This window comes from Lycium barbarum, chromosome 3, assembly GCF_019175385.1.
Source record: "Lycium barbarum isolate Lr01 chromosome 3, ASM1917538v2, whole genome shotgun sequence".
Taxonomy (NCBI): domain Eukaryota; kingdom Viridiplantae; phylum Streptophyta; class Magnoliopsida; order Solanales; family Solanaceae; genus Lycium; species Lycium barbarum.
Window position 1 is genome coordinate 138,316,119 of NC_083339.1, and position 14,360 is coordinate 138,330,478.

The following is a 14,360-nucleotide window of genomic DNA, read 5'->3' on the forward strand; positions in this document are numbered from 1 at the left end:
TAACCGAAGTTCATCAGTGGGGGAAACAGGGTGTAAAATTACATTAATAGAGGGTTAACTGTGCTTAGATAACACATCAAAATCACTGATAATGTAGAGACCAACATCCCTTTCTATACTATCCTAAATGAAGAGATCTCTTCAGTTTTTGTGTAAGTCGTTTTCCAGTTATAAACCTATTACATCCAGAAAACCAGTTTTGAAAGTTAAGCATAATATTCAACTAATTGTTCACACATTCATATCCGCGAGAGATCAACAGTGTTTCCACTTACCAAAATAATCATTGCGCTGTGTGGGATCAAATGTAAGCTCCCGGAATCAAGAATAATCAGCTTTGAGGGATTCATATTTCATTGCAAGCTTATGGCTGTCTAAGGAAGTTGATTTTTAGCAATGGCGCCTTGTTTCATATGATGGAGGACTACAGGTTCGAATATCAGAGAGACAAATTTAAGACAAATGTTCATGATCGATGTTCTTTGCATTTTTACTGTCAAAAGCAATCCCTGTTTCATTCTTTACTCTTCCTTATATTGGGGCGATCTCTGTGTAAAACCCCTAGTTATTGTTTACTAGAAAGAATAATTGGTATCAAACAGGGAGTGAATTACGGTAATAGGATGTGCATTTTAACACCCCGTTTCAATTTGGAAAGATCGTTCCTCTAGGGACAATAAAATACGATGCGAATAAAAATTTGGATCCATTTTCCCCTAAACTTGGATGACTATATTGAAAGGGCTCCAGTGAGTTGGTGACGGAATTAGAATTTTCACCGAGGAGATTTAAAATAAAAAGTAGACATACAAAGGAAATAAAGAAGATTCAACTTCTAATATGTACACAAATATAATATTGATCCATGTAATACTGTAATTTTTTTAATGAAAGGGTACATATGGACCCCTTTGCACCCATAGCTTGGTGCCTGGGCTCCAACCAAGGCAAGGGTTAGTTCCGGCACATGGTCACTGAATTTAATAATTGTATAATAAAATTTGCAAAACTATTTTTGCTCCGTCAAAACCACTGAATCATGTGTTAATTTCTTTAAAAAATACAGTTGTTGGGGCTACTTTCCCGAAAAAGATCTTGAGCAACAAAAGCTAAAACATGGGTTTTTTAAGTGCCAGAATTTTGAATTTTTTCTATACAGTAGTACTTTTTGAGAAATTAACACATAGCTTAATGATATTAATGATGTAAAAAATATCTGTTTGAGTCTATTGATACAACGAATAAAGTTCAGTGGCCATCCTTGATATTTGTCCCCAAGCAAGAATATGAGCTCACAGGGTGTATTTTCACAAGTTGAGCAAATGTAATTTGTATGAGATTTATGGAGAAAGTTGATCAAAGTTCACCTAACTGCAAGAAGGGTTTGGGTGACCGACTCTTAGTCTTCTTTTGGTGGTGGGAAGAAATAAAACTTAAATTCCACTGTAAAAATTTAAAAGAAAGTCACTTTCACCTTGAACGTAACTAGGCGCTTATCCTCCTAAATGGGGTGGGAAAAAAAAAAAAAAAAAAAAAAAAAAAAACTAGGCGCTTTTTCATGTATAGTTCGAAATAAAGCCAAGAACCCCAACAACTTTCTCTTCGTGAAACAAAAAACATTTAATGCTCCCTTTTTTTTTTTTTTTTTTTTTTAATTCTTAACTAACTTGATCTTTATGGTTGAATTTCGTGAGATAATTGGATTCAACCAAAATAGGACGCATGACCTATGTGTCGACCATATATATTACTTAAACCAAGCCATTCCGAAGAAGTAGGTGTTTAGCCACAAATGACTAACTATAATTTCTTTCCTCTTTAAGTAGTTCAACTAAGTGAAAATAATGGGCTCTGGCTTACTCAAGTGAAGGTCAACAACCTTGGTGATAGATCATAGTAACACATTTTTTTTCCTTCTTAATCATCTGGTATTTGAAGTATATTGGACCAAATAAAATAAATTCATGCCGGGTAAGTCCACTAGGGTAAAACATTTACTATTGAAAGATTCTTCATTTTGCAAGTAACTTTGGACATATGATTAAGAAGGAATTCTAATCATCTCAGAACACTCTTGCCGGTGATAGATTATAACACTTACATGTTGGTCAACCAAGTTGACTTAGAATGCCATTAAGCCTTTTCCCAAGTGGTAACCTTGGCCTTCTAGTAAGAAAATAATTACATAAATAAATAAGTTTGGCTTGCCAAAGAGACCTGTATGGATCTTCAAACTCCCCAACCACCAATTTTAAAAGAAATGTTCTTAATACTCCCAAAACGAAATAAATAAACTAGTCCAAGGATTATTAACTGCCAAACCTTCACATTTGGTCCTCGTTTCACTTGGCATCAGCTCATGATATCCGTGATCAAATTTGCTAAGTATTCTCTTAAAAGTAAAGAAAATATTGTCCTACCTTAAGCAACACCCACCCACCCCCACCACCACCCAAAAAAAAAAAAAAAAAAAAACCTTGACTAACTTGCACGGCCAAAACTCTTAGTGCAGTAGACGTGCCTTCTATTTATGACCAGAAACATAGCTTGACTGCTACGTTGTGCAAAGTGAAACCTCGTCTAACTTTAGGTACAATACAAGCAATCACCTTCAACATGGCTCAATCGAAAACTATCTCAATTCTACATTGTAATTAAAAAAAAGGAATTTATTGTATTTCTTTTATTACATTGGGGGATCAAGGAAGAGGTCGGGGGAGTGGGGGACCATAAGAAAATTGAACTCATATATATTATGTGAAATTATGTTGGCTGAAAAGCTATGCATCGTTGGAAAATCATGCGACACCATTTTTAGAGGATCCGAGCAACATTAATGTGGAATGCTTCCATCGATACAACTAGACTAAAATTTTCTCATTCCTTTCTCTCTCCTTTTTTTCCTAATACACCGAAAAAAAAAGGAAGGAGAAGGAAAAAGGGGTAGTATGAATCAAACCCAATCAATTATGAAGGAGACTTTCACTGATATCACTAGACTATAAGCCTGGTTTCAGAAATTCGCGTTTTTCTCTCCTTGCATTACAAATTGAAATATAAACAGTTTTACAAGAGTTTTTTCCCGGAGTTTCTTCTAACTGTATACATAATAAAAGCTGCTACTTTACATGAAGAGAATAAAAAACAGAGAATATAATGGGGGTTGTAAAGCTTACATCAAAGGATATTCTGGATTTTACAAAAAAAGGTACATTAATGACCCCAAGAAATTGCTTGGTCTCTTCCTGTTTTCCAACAATATTTACTCCTGCAGAAAGCAGGCCTTTTTATTTTCCAATTGAAAAATAACCAGAAAACAGAATCTGATGAATCACTGAAAAAAAATAAAAAACAAAAACCTTAAGGGAACTCCTCTACTGTCTTTATCTTCAGAACTGTATGTTGATCTCTTTCTTGAACTGGCAAAATTGCCACGTCATCATCTGTTTTACAGCTTTTGTAGAAAACACAGCTCGCTATTGTATCAAGAACCAGAAGAACTGAATACATATATGCAATGAACGTTCCTTCTAAAGCTAGCCAAAAAAGCTCTGTTTTTTCTTGATAATAAGCCGTTACAATTCTGTATTGAAACAAAGCTTCAACTGCAGCCAAAGCCAAATTTAATGGCACTGCTAGTGATAATGCTGTTGCTGTTCTTCCTCTAATTAAAACACAAGATTTTAGAATCGCCATAAACCCTCCAATTTTCTCACTTCCTGATGTTACCAATGCTAAGTTGCAAATAATTAAAGTGTTTGCAAGAATGATAGAATAAATTACGGCACCAGTTGCAGATAACAAAAGAACTAATCTTGGATTTGAAAGCCCGAAAAAATAATCAACAACGTTGAAACTGAAAAACAGGAGGGTGAAACACGTGGCGTTTGCTGAGATGATGACTGAAGAGTTGCAAAGTTGGGTAACAAGAAGGTGGAAGTATGAAGGAAATGTAGAATTTTGGGTTGGTTTTGAGTAATTAAGAGATTCAATTACTAAAGATTTGCTGAAGAGAAAAAATGAAATGGTGAAAGGGTATGCAAGAAAAGATATGGCAATTGTTTGAGAAATCTTGGAATTGAGAAGTGTGAAGAATTCTGAAGAAGATGGAAATCCAGAAGCATCGAAAATTAAATGCAAACGTTCATAGATTACTGGGTAAAATGATGATGAAAGGATGTATGATTGTAGTAAAAGAGTAGAGGTAGCAAAAGGAATGGCGAAAAAAGCTGCTGTTATGGTGAAGGATTGGTAGTTTTGTAGAAAAATAAAGATTGATTTTCTGATGATCTTGGTTGTTCTTTGCATTGGAACAGGGGAGTGATCTTCCATTTTTTTGGGTGCTTTTTTCTTTTGGGATGTGAAGATGGTTGGGAATATCAAGAAAATGAGATATATATTGAGGTTTTAGGCTTCTATTTTAATGGGGGAATCTCAATCTTCAATGGTGGTTTGGAAAAATAGTTTGGAGGGTTGGTGTTTTGGAAGGAATGGATAGGCCAACAACTAGAGAATAACAAAAAACATAGAGGAGTTTGAAGTGGGAGTTGTTTTTGCTTTGTTTTTACCAGTGAGTTTGTGGGAATTTGGTGCTAAATTCTGTCCTTGTGTTCTCCAAAAACTTCTTCCTTAGTTAGCTTAACTTTGGGTTTAGAAGGTTAACCAAAAAAAAATAAAAAAATTTGGGTTTAGAAGGACATTTTTTCTTTCTTTTTCTACAGAGAAAATTTCATGGGTGGTCATCCATGATGTGCATATTACCTAAAGGGAACAATGTTCTTTCTTTTGTAACATAAAAATTACTTCTATTTTATATTGCTTCGGTTATAGCAAAAGTAACTCTGATCGGATTCTTTAAAAATCCCACCTGAAATGTTAAACACAATGAAAATGATATTTATTATTTGGGGTTAAGTTCGAAATGGGTCATTAAATATATTTTTAGTAGTTTTGATCCTCTAAATTCGTAAATAAAATGAGCACTTTAGATTTTCGTCCAATATAATAGATTTTGGCTACTAAATTTAATGGAAATTGACATTTACACTTTTGGAGGGGGTTGCACATTCTTTTTCGGGTGGTTAAAATGGTTGCACCTTTTTCAATTATGCGAAAAGCATTTAAATCATTAACAATTGAGAACCTTTGCTATAGCTATGGCTTTTTTCATGTCTAGCTTGTTGATGGAAAAGAGAACTTTTTGGTTTTCTTGGAATTTACTTCAAAAACCAAATGTTTAATTGGGAATTATCTTATCTTACACAACACTTGTGGTCAATATGCATATCCTAGCATAGGAAATAAGTAAAGTGGGACATTTAATATTTTCTTCCTTTTATAGTAAAATATTTCCTTTATCTAATTTTGAAAACACCATCATATCGGTGGGATTATGCCAAAGAGGAAACTCTTTAGGGGATCCCTTAAATTTGACAGAATATCCATATAAAGGCTAACATGGAAAGACTATTCCAACTATATCAATCGTTAAACAAGGTAACTTTAAAAAATTGTTTCTTAATTAACAATATATTAAATTACTAAATTGAGCAATAAGGGTGAATCTGAAAAAAATAACATATGCAAATGCTTCTTCTTTTCTACTGCCCCCACTATTTTACTTAACCCTTAGATTTTCCTTTCAACTTGTCCATTGTAGCAAATCAAGAGAGATTTATTATTTCTTTTAATATTATCTTACCATTAAGTAACTATATAAAATAATAGTATTCATACTTAGATTTATAAAGCACAACTAATGATTATAATCAGTAAAATAGACCCCAAATAAATATTTTTTTTTAAAGAGAGTGTCAAGTTAATAAGGACCAAGTAAAATGAAATGAAGGGAGTGACACGTTAAATATTTCGAAATAAATTCAGTTGCCATAAAAGAGTAGTATTTGGAATTCAAAGGAAGTTAGTACTCCCTCCGGATCAAAAAAAAAAGTTCACTTAGTCATTTGCACACCCCTTAAGAAAATACTAACTCCTAGATAAAAATAGGTAATTTGACTAAATTACCCCTAATTAAATAAGCATTGAGATTTGATCATATAACACTTAATAGGGGCAAATATGAAAAAACAAAGCTAATTCTTTTTTGATTTGCTGAGTGAACTTTTTTTTTTATTAAAAAAAAAAAGGCTAAGTGAATTTTTTTTTTATCTGAAGGGAGTATTAACTAAGTACATAACAATAGGTAGTAGTACTTCCTTGTGTATGTTTAATGAGGAATCTCATTTCACATAAAAGGATTGGACATCACAATAGGTAGTACTTCCCCAAGTTTGTTTCATGAGGAATTCTCAATTCACATGAAGTATTTACTTTGTTAGCATAATTGAATATCAATTATGGTTGACTTATGTAAAAAGATACTCTATTATATATGCAATAGAACAATGGGCTGATGAATGATGAGTAAATAGATGAATACTGACAAGCTGGGTAGGTGGCAGAGCGGTTAATTTCATTTTTGATTCTTAAAAAAAAAAGGCAAATTTGCAATTTGTCTGCTACCTTTGGTTGTCAATTGTGTCATCCCTTGCTAATCACCCTTTACACTGTCAGCTGGACGTGAAACTTGTGCTTTTTCTTGGACTGAACGAACACAGAAGTTACAAACCCAAGCGGTGTGCAATTCGCAATATACATCTTTCGAAATAGACAAATTTATATTATGTGTGCTTTTCTTTGTCAAATATTTGCTCATTCATATAAGTCATAACCTTCATAATACTTGTTCAATGCTCATCCTCTTTATGATGTTTTTGATGACCGTGCTTTCTTGGCCTGTTCTTCAACTACAAAGTGCTTTATAATCCAAATTATTTTGCATCTACATATTGATTCAAATGTTCTTTTACACTGCTTAAAAAATAACTATAAGGAATTGTCCATAATAATTAAGTTGAATTAAGAGCCCGTATGAGTCAGATGATTAAAAATAGCCGATAAGTACCAAGTGCTAAAAAATATTTCTAGGTGTTGAAATTGATTCTATAAATAATTAGTTACGTATTTAGATAGAAGTGTGAAATCGATATTAAGTTATTTGTTTGTTTGTTTAAAAGGTGCTGATAAATATTTTTTTGTTAAAATGACGGAGATGTCCTTAAAGCTATTCATAAAAGATATAAAGCTCTTTTAAAAAATTAAGTAAAAGGAACGAATGACGGAAATAAAATAGAGAGATAATTAAAAGTATGTTTTAGTAATGTATTTTTAAGACTATAAAAGATATCATGGTTTCTCAAACCAAATGTTCTTATAATTAGCTATAAAATCATGAGTTAGGAGTGATCATTTAATGATTTTTTGCTAATTTTAGTTTATATTCACTTGGCTTATACTACTTTTGATATTTAGCTAATCAGAGGCGGACCCGCGATTTTGACGTAGAGGGGGCATCAATGACCAATGCCTTAATATAGATATATCAATTATTACCGTGAAAGTTTGGCATGCAACTTTTTGAAAACTTAATAATTATGACAAGTAAAGTAGTATTTAAAATATAAAACTTCAGAATTGGAAGAAGGAAAACAGGTTTAGAATGGAAAAATTTACTAATTTTTTCTTTTATGTGTGTGGGGGGTTTTGTTGGGGGGGAGGGGGGGTGTTGGTAAAGGGAGGACTAAAGAATTTTAAGAAAAAAAGTATTTGAGCTTATTAATCTGACAAGCGAGACTCGAACTCAGGTATCATACAAGGACCTGAGGGGCACAACAACCATGCACCAAAGCAGTGGAGATCTCTCAGGGGTCCTTTTATATATATAAACACGTTCTTTAAGGTATATACACCATATATCTACAAGGTATTCCCGATGTTAGAGGGCACGTGACCCCCTCCTAATAGGGTGGGTCTGCCCCTGTACCTAACATATATGTGGATAAGCCCAAAAAGTGTTTATAAGCTATCAACTTATAAATTTAGCCAAACACCTTTAAATTACCTATATAAAAAAATTAAGACAGATAAACTGTTACAACGTATACAATTATTGGTAGTATAAAATTATTTTACATTGTTAATATATACTGTATAAAGTAAATCCAATATAGTTAATTTCATGGACCTTAGAGTTAGAGATCAAAACATTTTTTATATATGGATTTTGCATGCTTGTTTAATTATTTTATCTCCTAGCTGAAGCAGCTTCTGTCTTCCCCCTTGCTTTTAAGAAAAAACAAGACCCATGCAACCGATTAATAATTAAGGAAAATAATTCCTCATCAATTTACTAATTCTTCGTGATACATGCATCATGCATGCATGGCTAAGTTCTAACTACCTCATATAAAGGATATTTAGATGACACATAATTCCACTTAATATTCTTTGTGGGTTCTTACTTCTTAAGCACCTGTAACTCTCAAATTCATTGTCTAGTCTAAGGATTAATCATCCTCGTCATATTTGATTTGCCCAAAACATTCAATAACAGGTTAATTTGTGGAAACTTATAACTAGCACCATAAGAAAGGATTGAGTTCAGCTTGTGGGTGCATATTATTCTATGAATTTAGGTTCGTTGTTAGTGTAAATAATTTTTATATTATTACTGTAAGTTAATCAATTACAACAAATTATTCAGCAGTGGAGCTGTGTAGAGACTAGAGACAAAAAGGGTACAATTAATCCCCTTGTTGGAAAGATAAATTGCGCAGATAGGGCTTTTTTATTATCATATATAAAGAGTCGTTGAATCAAATTGACAAAAGGAAAGTTTTAGTGTATCAATAGCTTTTAAGGTTGATTTAGGTCATGACAATTTTAAATATCAAGTGTGACATTCTAGCAATTTTTTTTAATTCACTTTATATAAATTTCTGGCTCAAAATATTAATCTATTTTCAAGTTGGCCATTGAATATAGAAGAGTTGATTGGGGCTGAAGCGAAGGAAAGCAAAAATATTGAAGTAAAATGATGATTTAACATATGTAGTCATCATTATGAAGTTGGTGCAAAGTCTTCCAAACTAAAACACTTGAAAGGTGGGTTAATTATTGTAAGATTAATTAGTTGAGGGTCCATATTCCATCCTTGTTGTTTAGGTTGTAAGGCATAGATATTCATAGACGTATGATCTATTGGTGTTCAGTCATTGTACTTATGATTTTTCTCCTAACTGACAATAATAATTAATCTCACTCACTCCCATATTAGTCCATAGTTTAATCGATTCATATGGCATGTTAACTAATCCTTATATATATAAAAATGATACTGCTAAAGTGCTAACTAACATAAGAATAGTTCTTAATCCACTTAGCTTTGAGAGTTTTAGATTTGGTAGCACCAGTACATATTGTACTCATATGGTGTGTAGTCAACTTAATTAATAATTCTTTTAGGAAAATAAGCAAAGCTATTTTAAACTTAAAACTAACCCAAGATGGTAGTATTCCAACTTAGAACAACATATTTATTTCATACCTAATTGTGCATTGCATTTTATTGTTTTAAAACAGTCCCAAGTCTTGGAAAATTTCTAATTCTTCTTTTTGCCACGCTCTTTAGTAGTATTATATATCGAACAAAGCTAAAGTGATTATTTTTTGAGTAACTATTGGATTAGACTAATTAATGGAGGTTAATTAGAATAGGAGGACAGCCACATGGCTCTTACAACGCAATTATCAAATCTATATGTTCATACGAACAGGTTAAGAAGAGAAAACATATATAGCTATACTCAAACCAAAAATAGGTGTGCTAATTAACGACTGTGTTATAATTTGGATTTGAAGTTTTACTGTGATAAATTTGTAGCTAAAAATTTATCAGCACCTTGTGTTTACATCAAATATATGGATTTCATTGAGGCATATCATGCAATCTTTCATACATGCATTTATATATCTCTTAACCACAGTTAATTGAAATGTAATTTAGCTTGAATTTGTAACTCCTAAAATTAAATTACTTAGCAACTCCTAAAATTAAATTACTTAGTAGGCATTTGGCCATGCGATATGAAATCATTTTCATATATTAATTTTAAATTAGCGTTTGTTTATGCAATTTGCACAAAATTTCAATTTCAACTTCATATCATGATTTCAAATCCCAAATTTTCAAAAAGATATGATTTGGGATTCCAATCATGATTTCAAATTATTTTAAATGTAAAACTTGACCCATATATAAGTTTATATTTTGTAATAAAAATATTCATAAGTTGGTAGATATATTTACCAATCATGTTTAACAACCATTTATATGAACTATTAAAAGATCTGCAAGTTGGTAGTATATTTGTAACAAATTTACTCTTACCAACTGTATCTACTTAAACAACTCATGTTCAATTTTCATTTTTATTGAATGAAAGTTCGATCACTTGATGTTGTGTTTTTCAGAAAGGCCTTCGAGCCCCGTATTAATTTTATTATGAACTATGATTTGCTCATTTGTGTAAGATTGTATAAGAATTGAAAAAGTTTTGATGGTTTTCACAACTTGTGGGTTTTTATGTCTATGAGAAAAAATACAACTGAAGACATTGATGAATATAAATTATTCATGTATTTTCATATATATAAATTAGTATTCTTAAATAAAAACATGAATAAATATATTCAATTCTCCTATATTTTCTAACAAATCTAGCAGAAAGAAGAATGCATAAAAAACGAGATAAGAGAGAAAGAAGCTAAAAGCCAAGGAAGAAAGATGCATCCATGACAAAAAAAACTACACAAGGGCAATAAAGACAAAGTCATGGAATTCCTCACCAAGGCCTTTGAATTTCTCACCAAGCTTAAATGATATATTTGCCATGTCAAATTCTCACCAAAGCCTCAAGATAAAGCGAAAACTGTTTTGGAACATGCTGAAAACCGTCTTGGAGCATATTGAAAATTGTTTTGGACTATGTTGAAAACCGTCTTGGAGCATATTGAAAACCGTTATGAAACATATTAGACATCTGTAGGAACTTCCTATAAATATGCACATGTTTGTAAGGAAAAATCATCCACTTTGTATCTAATGGAAGTGGACACAAGAACTAGTCTTGGTGTCTCTCTTGGCTCTTTCTTGTAGTAAAAGTATTTTCTTAGTCTTTTAAATTTCTATTTAGTTTTTCTTACTCCATAATGGAGTAATCTTTTTCTGTTGGGATAGTTGATGAAGCTTGGTATATTATAGTACTATCTCAGTTTTAAAACATTCTTGATTTGAAATTTTCAATTTATATTTCAAACTGTGCTGGAATCATAATTTTAATTAATTATTATCACGTCTACATATTTTATCTTTGAGTTATTCTTATATTAATTTTGTAATTCTCACAGAGCAAAATTAATATATAATAACCAATTTGTAAAATAGAAGAGAGAGTAATTTTTAGTATTATTATTCCAAATTTTTATCTTATTTTTTCCAGTCCTAATTCTCACAGAGAGATTGATTCAAATAAGTGTATTGATTTAAATGGTCTTTGTTTTATTTCTTTCAGTCCTAATTCTCACGGAGGGATTGACTCAAATAACTTTATTGATTTAAAGGCTATTCGTAAGAGGACTTTACTCCTGTAGCACAATTCAAGTAAGAAAAGTATTTTGATTTAATCGTCACTAGTAATAAATCAATTAATTGACATAACCTCACGGAGTGTTAATTAGTTCTTTATTTCTTAATGAGCAAAATATAATTGAATTAGCAATTAGCAATTATTCTTTAGAGAAATACATGTGAAGACTGATATTTTATTATAATAATTTTATCAAGTGAATTCAACCATTCCCAACTCTTTTTTAGATATAAATCTTCTGGAAGTGGTTTGTTTTAATTAAGTAATTTATAATTTCAAACTCACCTTTCATCATTTTAATTCTCTCAAATAGTACCAAAGATAATACAAATCTGTAACATAGGTGGTTCCAATCTCTGTGGGACGATATCTTAAACTTTACAATAAATTGACGGAGTACGAGCAGAAAAATCTGTACACATTGGCCTCGTCAGACATCCAAATTGTATGTCCAAACAAAACTTCAACTTCAGATCATCATGATTTCAAATCACTGATTTCATATTATGATTTCAAATCATGTCCAAACGGTTCCTAAAGTTTGGTGTAATTACCCTATAGCTTTAAATAATTACCAAACTTGTTTATAGAAAAAGTAACTACTTAATTAGTTAATTACGCGCCTTTACACCTTATGAAAGTGTCAAAATATTCTGATGAAACTAATATATTAGAGACCAGTCAATGTATCCGCGCTTCGCGCGGTCATAAGCTAAATATTGTTAGAAGACATTAGTTGTATTAAGAATTTCGGGATAAAGAAAAATATTATTGGTAATTATATATGTTGTTCCGAAACAATGTTATTAGTTATTGTAAATAATAATAGTTAGAGTTTTTGAAATTTAATAATGAAAAAAATTAGTAATTTGTTATAAAATGAAGTTAAAAGAGTAATAATATTAAAGGATGAAAACTATAAACATAGAGTGACAAAGAGGAGAGATTTTATTATTCTTCCAAAATGTGTTTCAAGTACCTTCCATATGAAAACTTATGCCTCTATTTATAGTGCTACATATGCATTCAATATATGAGATAATGGAAGAATCATTAATATGGTGGAAGATAATGGAAGAGGCATTATATTTGTGTAGTGGACATCCATTCTATATTTCATAACACTCCCCCTTGGATGTCCATAGATGATGTGTATCGTTAAAAACCTTATTAGGAAAAACCCTGTGGGAAAAAGCCTCAATGAAGGAAAAAAAGTACACATATCTAGTAATACGCTTTGAGAGCTGCCTAATTAAAAACCTTACCAAGAAAACCCAATGGGACAAAACTTGGTTAAGGAAAAAAGAGTACAACGCGTGTTTCACTCCCCCTGACGAAGACCAATATTCAGATGTCGGAGTCTTCGCATTCCAATCTTGAATATCATCTTCTCAAGAGTTGAAGTTGGCAAAGATTTGGTGAACAAATCTGCAGGATTGTCACTTGAACGAATTTGTTGCACATTAATATCACCTTTCTTCTGGAGATCATGTGTGAAAAATAACTTTGGTGAAATGTGCTTCGTTCTATCTCCTTTTATAAATCCTCCTTTTAATTGAGCTATGCATGCAGCATTATCTTCATATAATACTGTGGGTAATTTTTTATCACACTTCAAGCCACATCTTTCTCTGATGAAATGTATCACTGATCTCAACCACACACATTCTCTACTTGTTTCATGAATAGCTATTATCTCAGCATGATTCGAAGAAGTAGCAACAATGGACTGCTTTGTGGATCGCCATGATATAGCAGTACCTCCGCATGTAAACAGATAGCCTGTTTGAGATCGAGCTTTATGTGGATCAGATAAATAACTTGCATCTGCATAACCAACAAGATCTGTACTACCTTTGTTAGTATAAAACAGACCCATATCGCTAGTTCCCTTCAGATATCGCAATATATGCTTAACTCCATTCCAATGTCTTCGTGTAGGAGAAGAGCTATATCTTGCTAGCAAATTAACAAAGAACGCTATGTCAGGTCTTGTAGCGTTAGCAAGATACATAAGTGCACCAATTGCACTAAGATATGGTACTTCAGGACCAAGAAGCTCTTCATTTTCTTCTTGAGGTCGGAACGGATTTTTACTCACTTCAAGTGAGCGAACAATCATTGGAGTACTTAAAGGATGCGCATTGTCCATGTAAATTCGTTTTAAAACCTTTTCGGTATAAGCAGATTGATGGATAAAGATCCCATCTGTCAAATGTTCAATCTGCAAACCAAGACAAAGTTTTGCTTTTCCCAGATCTTTCATCTCAAATTCTTTCTTTAAATATTCAATCGCCTTCTGGAGCTCTTCTGGAGTTCAAATTAGGTTTATGTCATCAACATAAACAGTGATTATAACGAACTCTGATTTTGTTTTCTTAATAAAAACACATGGGCAAATGGCATCATTTATATAACCTTCTTTTACCAAGTATTCACTGAGGCGATTGTACCAAATACCAACTTATCTCTTCTTTAATCTTATATTTTTGCCATGTTTGCTTGAGAAAATAGTGCATTTAATATCATTTACATCTATTTTACAGGTTTTATATGATTTATAAGTGATCGGAAGAAACCAAGTGAAAATAAAGTCAAAAAGAGGTCAAATTGGACAGATTTGCAAAACTGTCAAAACTGGATAGTTTTGCAAAAATGGGACAGATTCGCAAAAAACGGGCAGAACTGCAAAAACGAAAATCTGGGGCATATTTTGTCATTTTTTGGACTTGGAAAAATTGGGAAACATAAAAGGAAGACTAGGGGGCAAAAACATATCATCTTTGGCACAACACACAAGTTCTTGGAGGCTAG

At 32.0% G+C, this 14,360-nt stretch overlaps 1 protein-coding gene across 1 annotated transcript; it reads right to left on the reverse strand.

The window, feature by feature from the left end:
* Nucleotides 1-2,944: 2,944 nt before the first annotated feature.
* Nucleotides 2,945-4,616, reverse strand: LOC132632909 (uncharacterized). Its single transcript, XM_060349055.1, has 2 exons — nucleotides 3,360-4,616; nucleotides 2,945-3,268 (listed from the first exon to the last, which is right to left on the reverse strand). Exon 1 carries the CDS (start codon nucleotides 4,330-4,332, stop codon nucleotides 3,361-3,363), a length of 972 nt encoding a protein of 323 aa, XP_060205038.1. The 5' UTR covers nucleotides 4,333-4,616; the 3' UTR covers nucleotides 2,945-3,268; nucleotide 3,360.
* Between the last annotated feature and the right edge of the window lie 9,744 nt (nucleotides 4,617-14,360).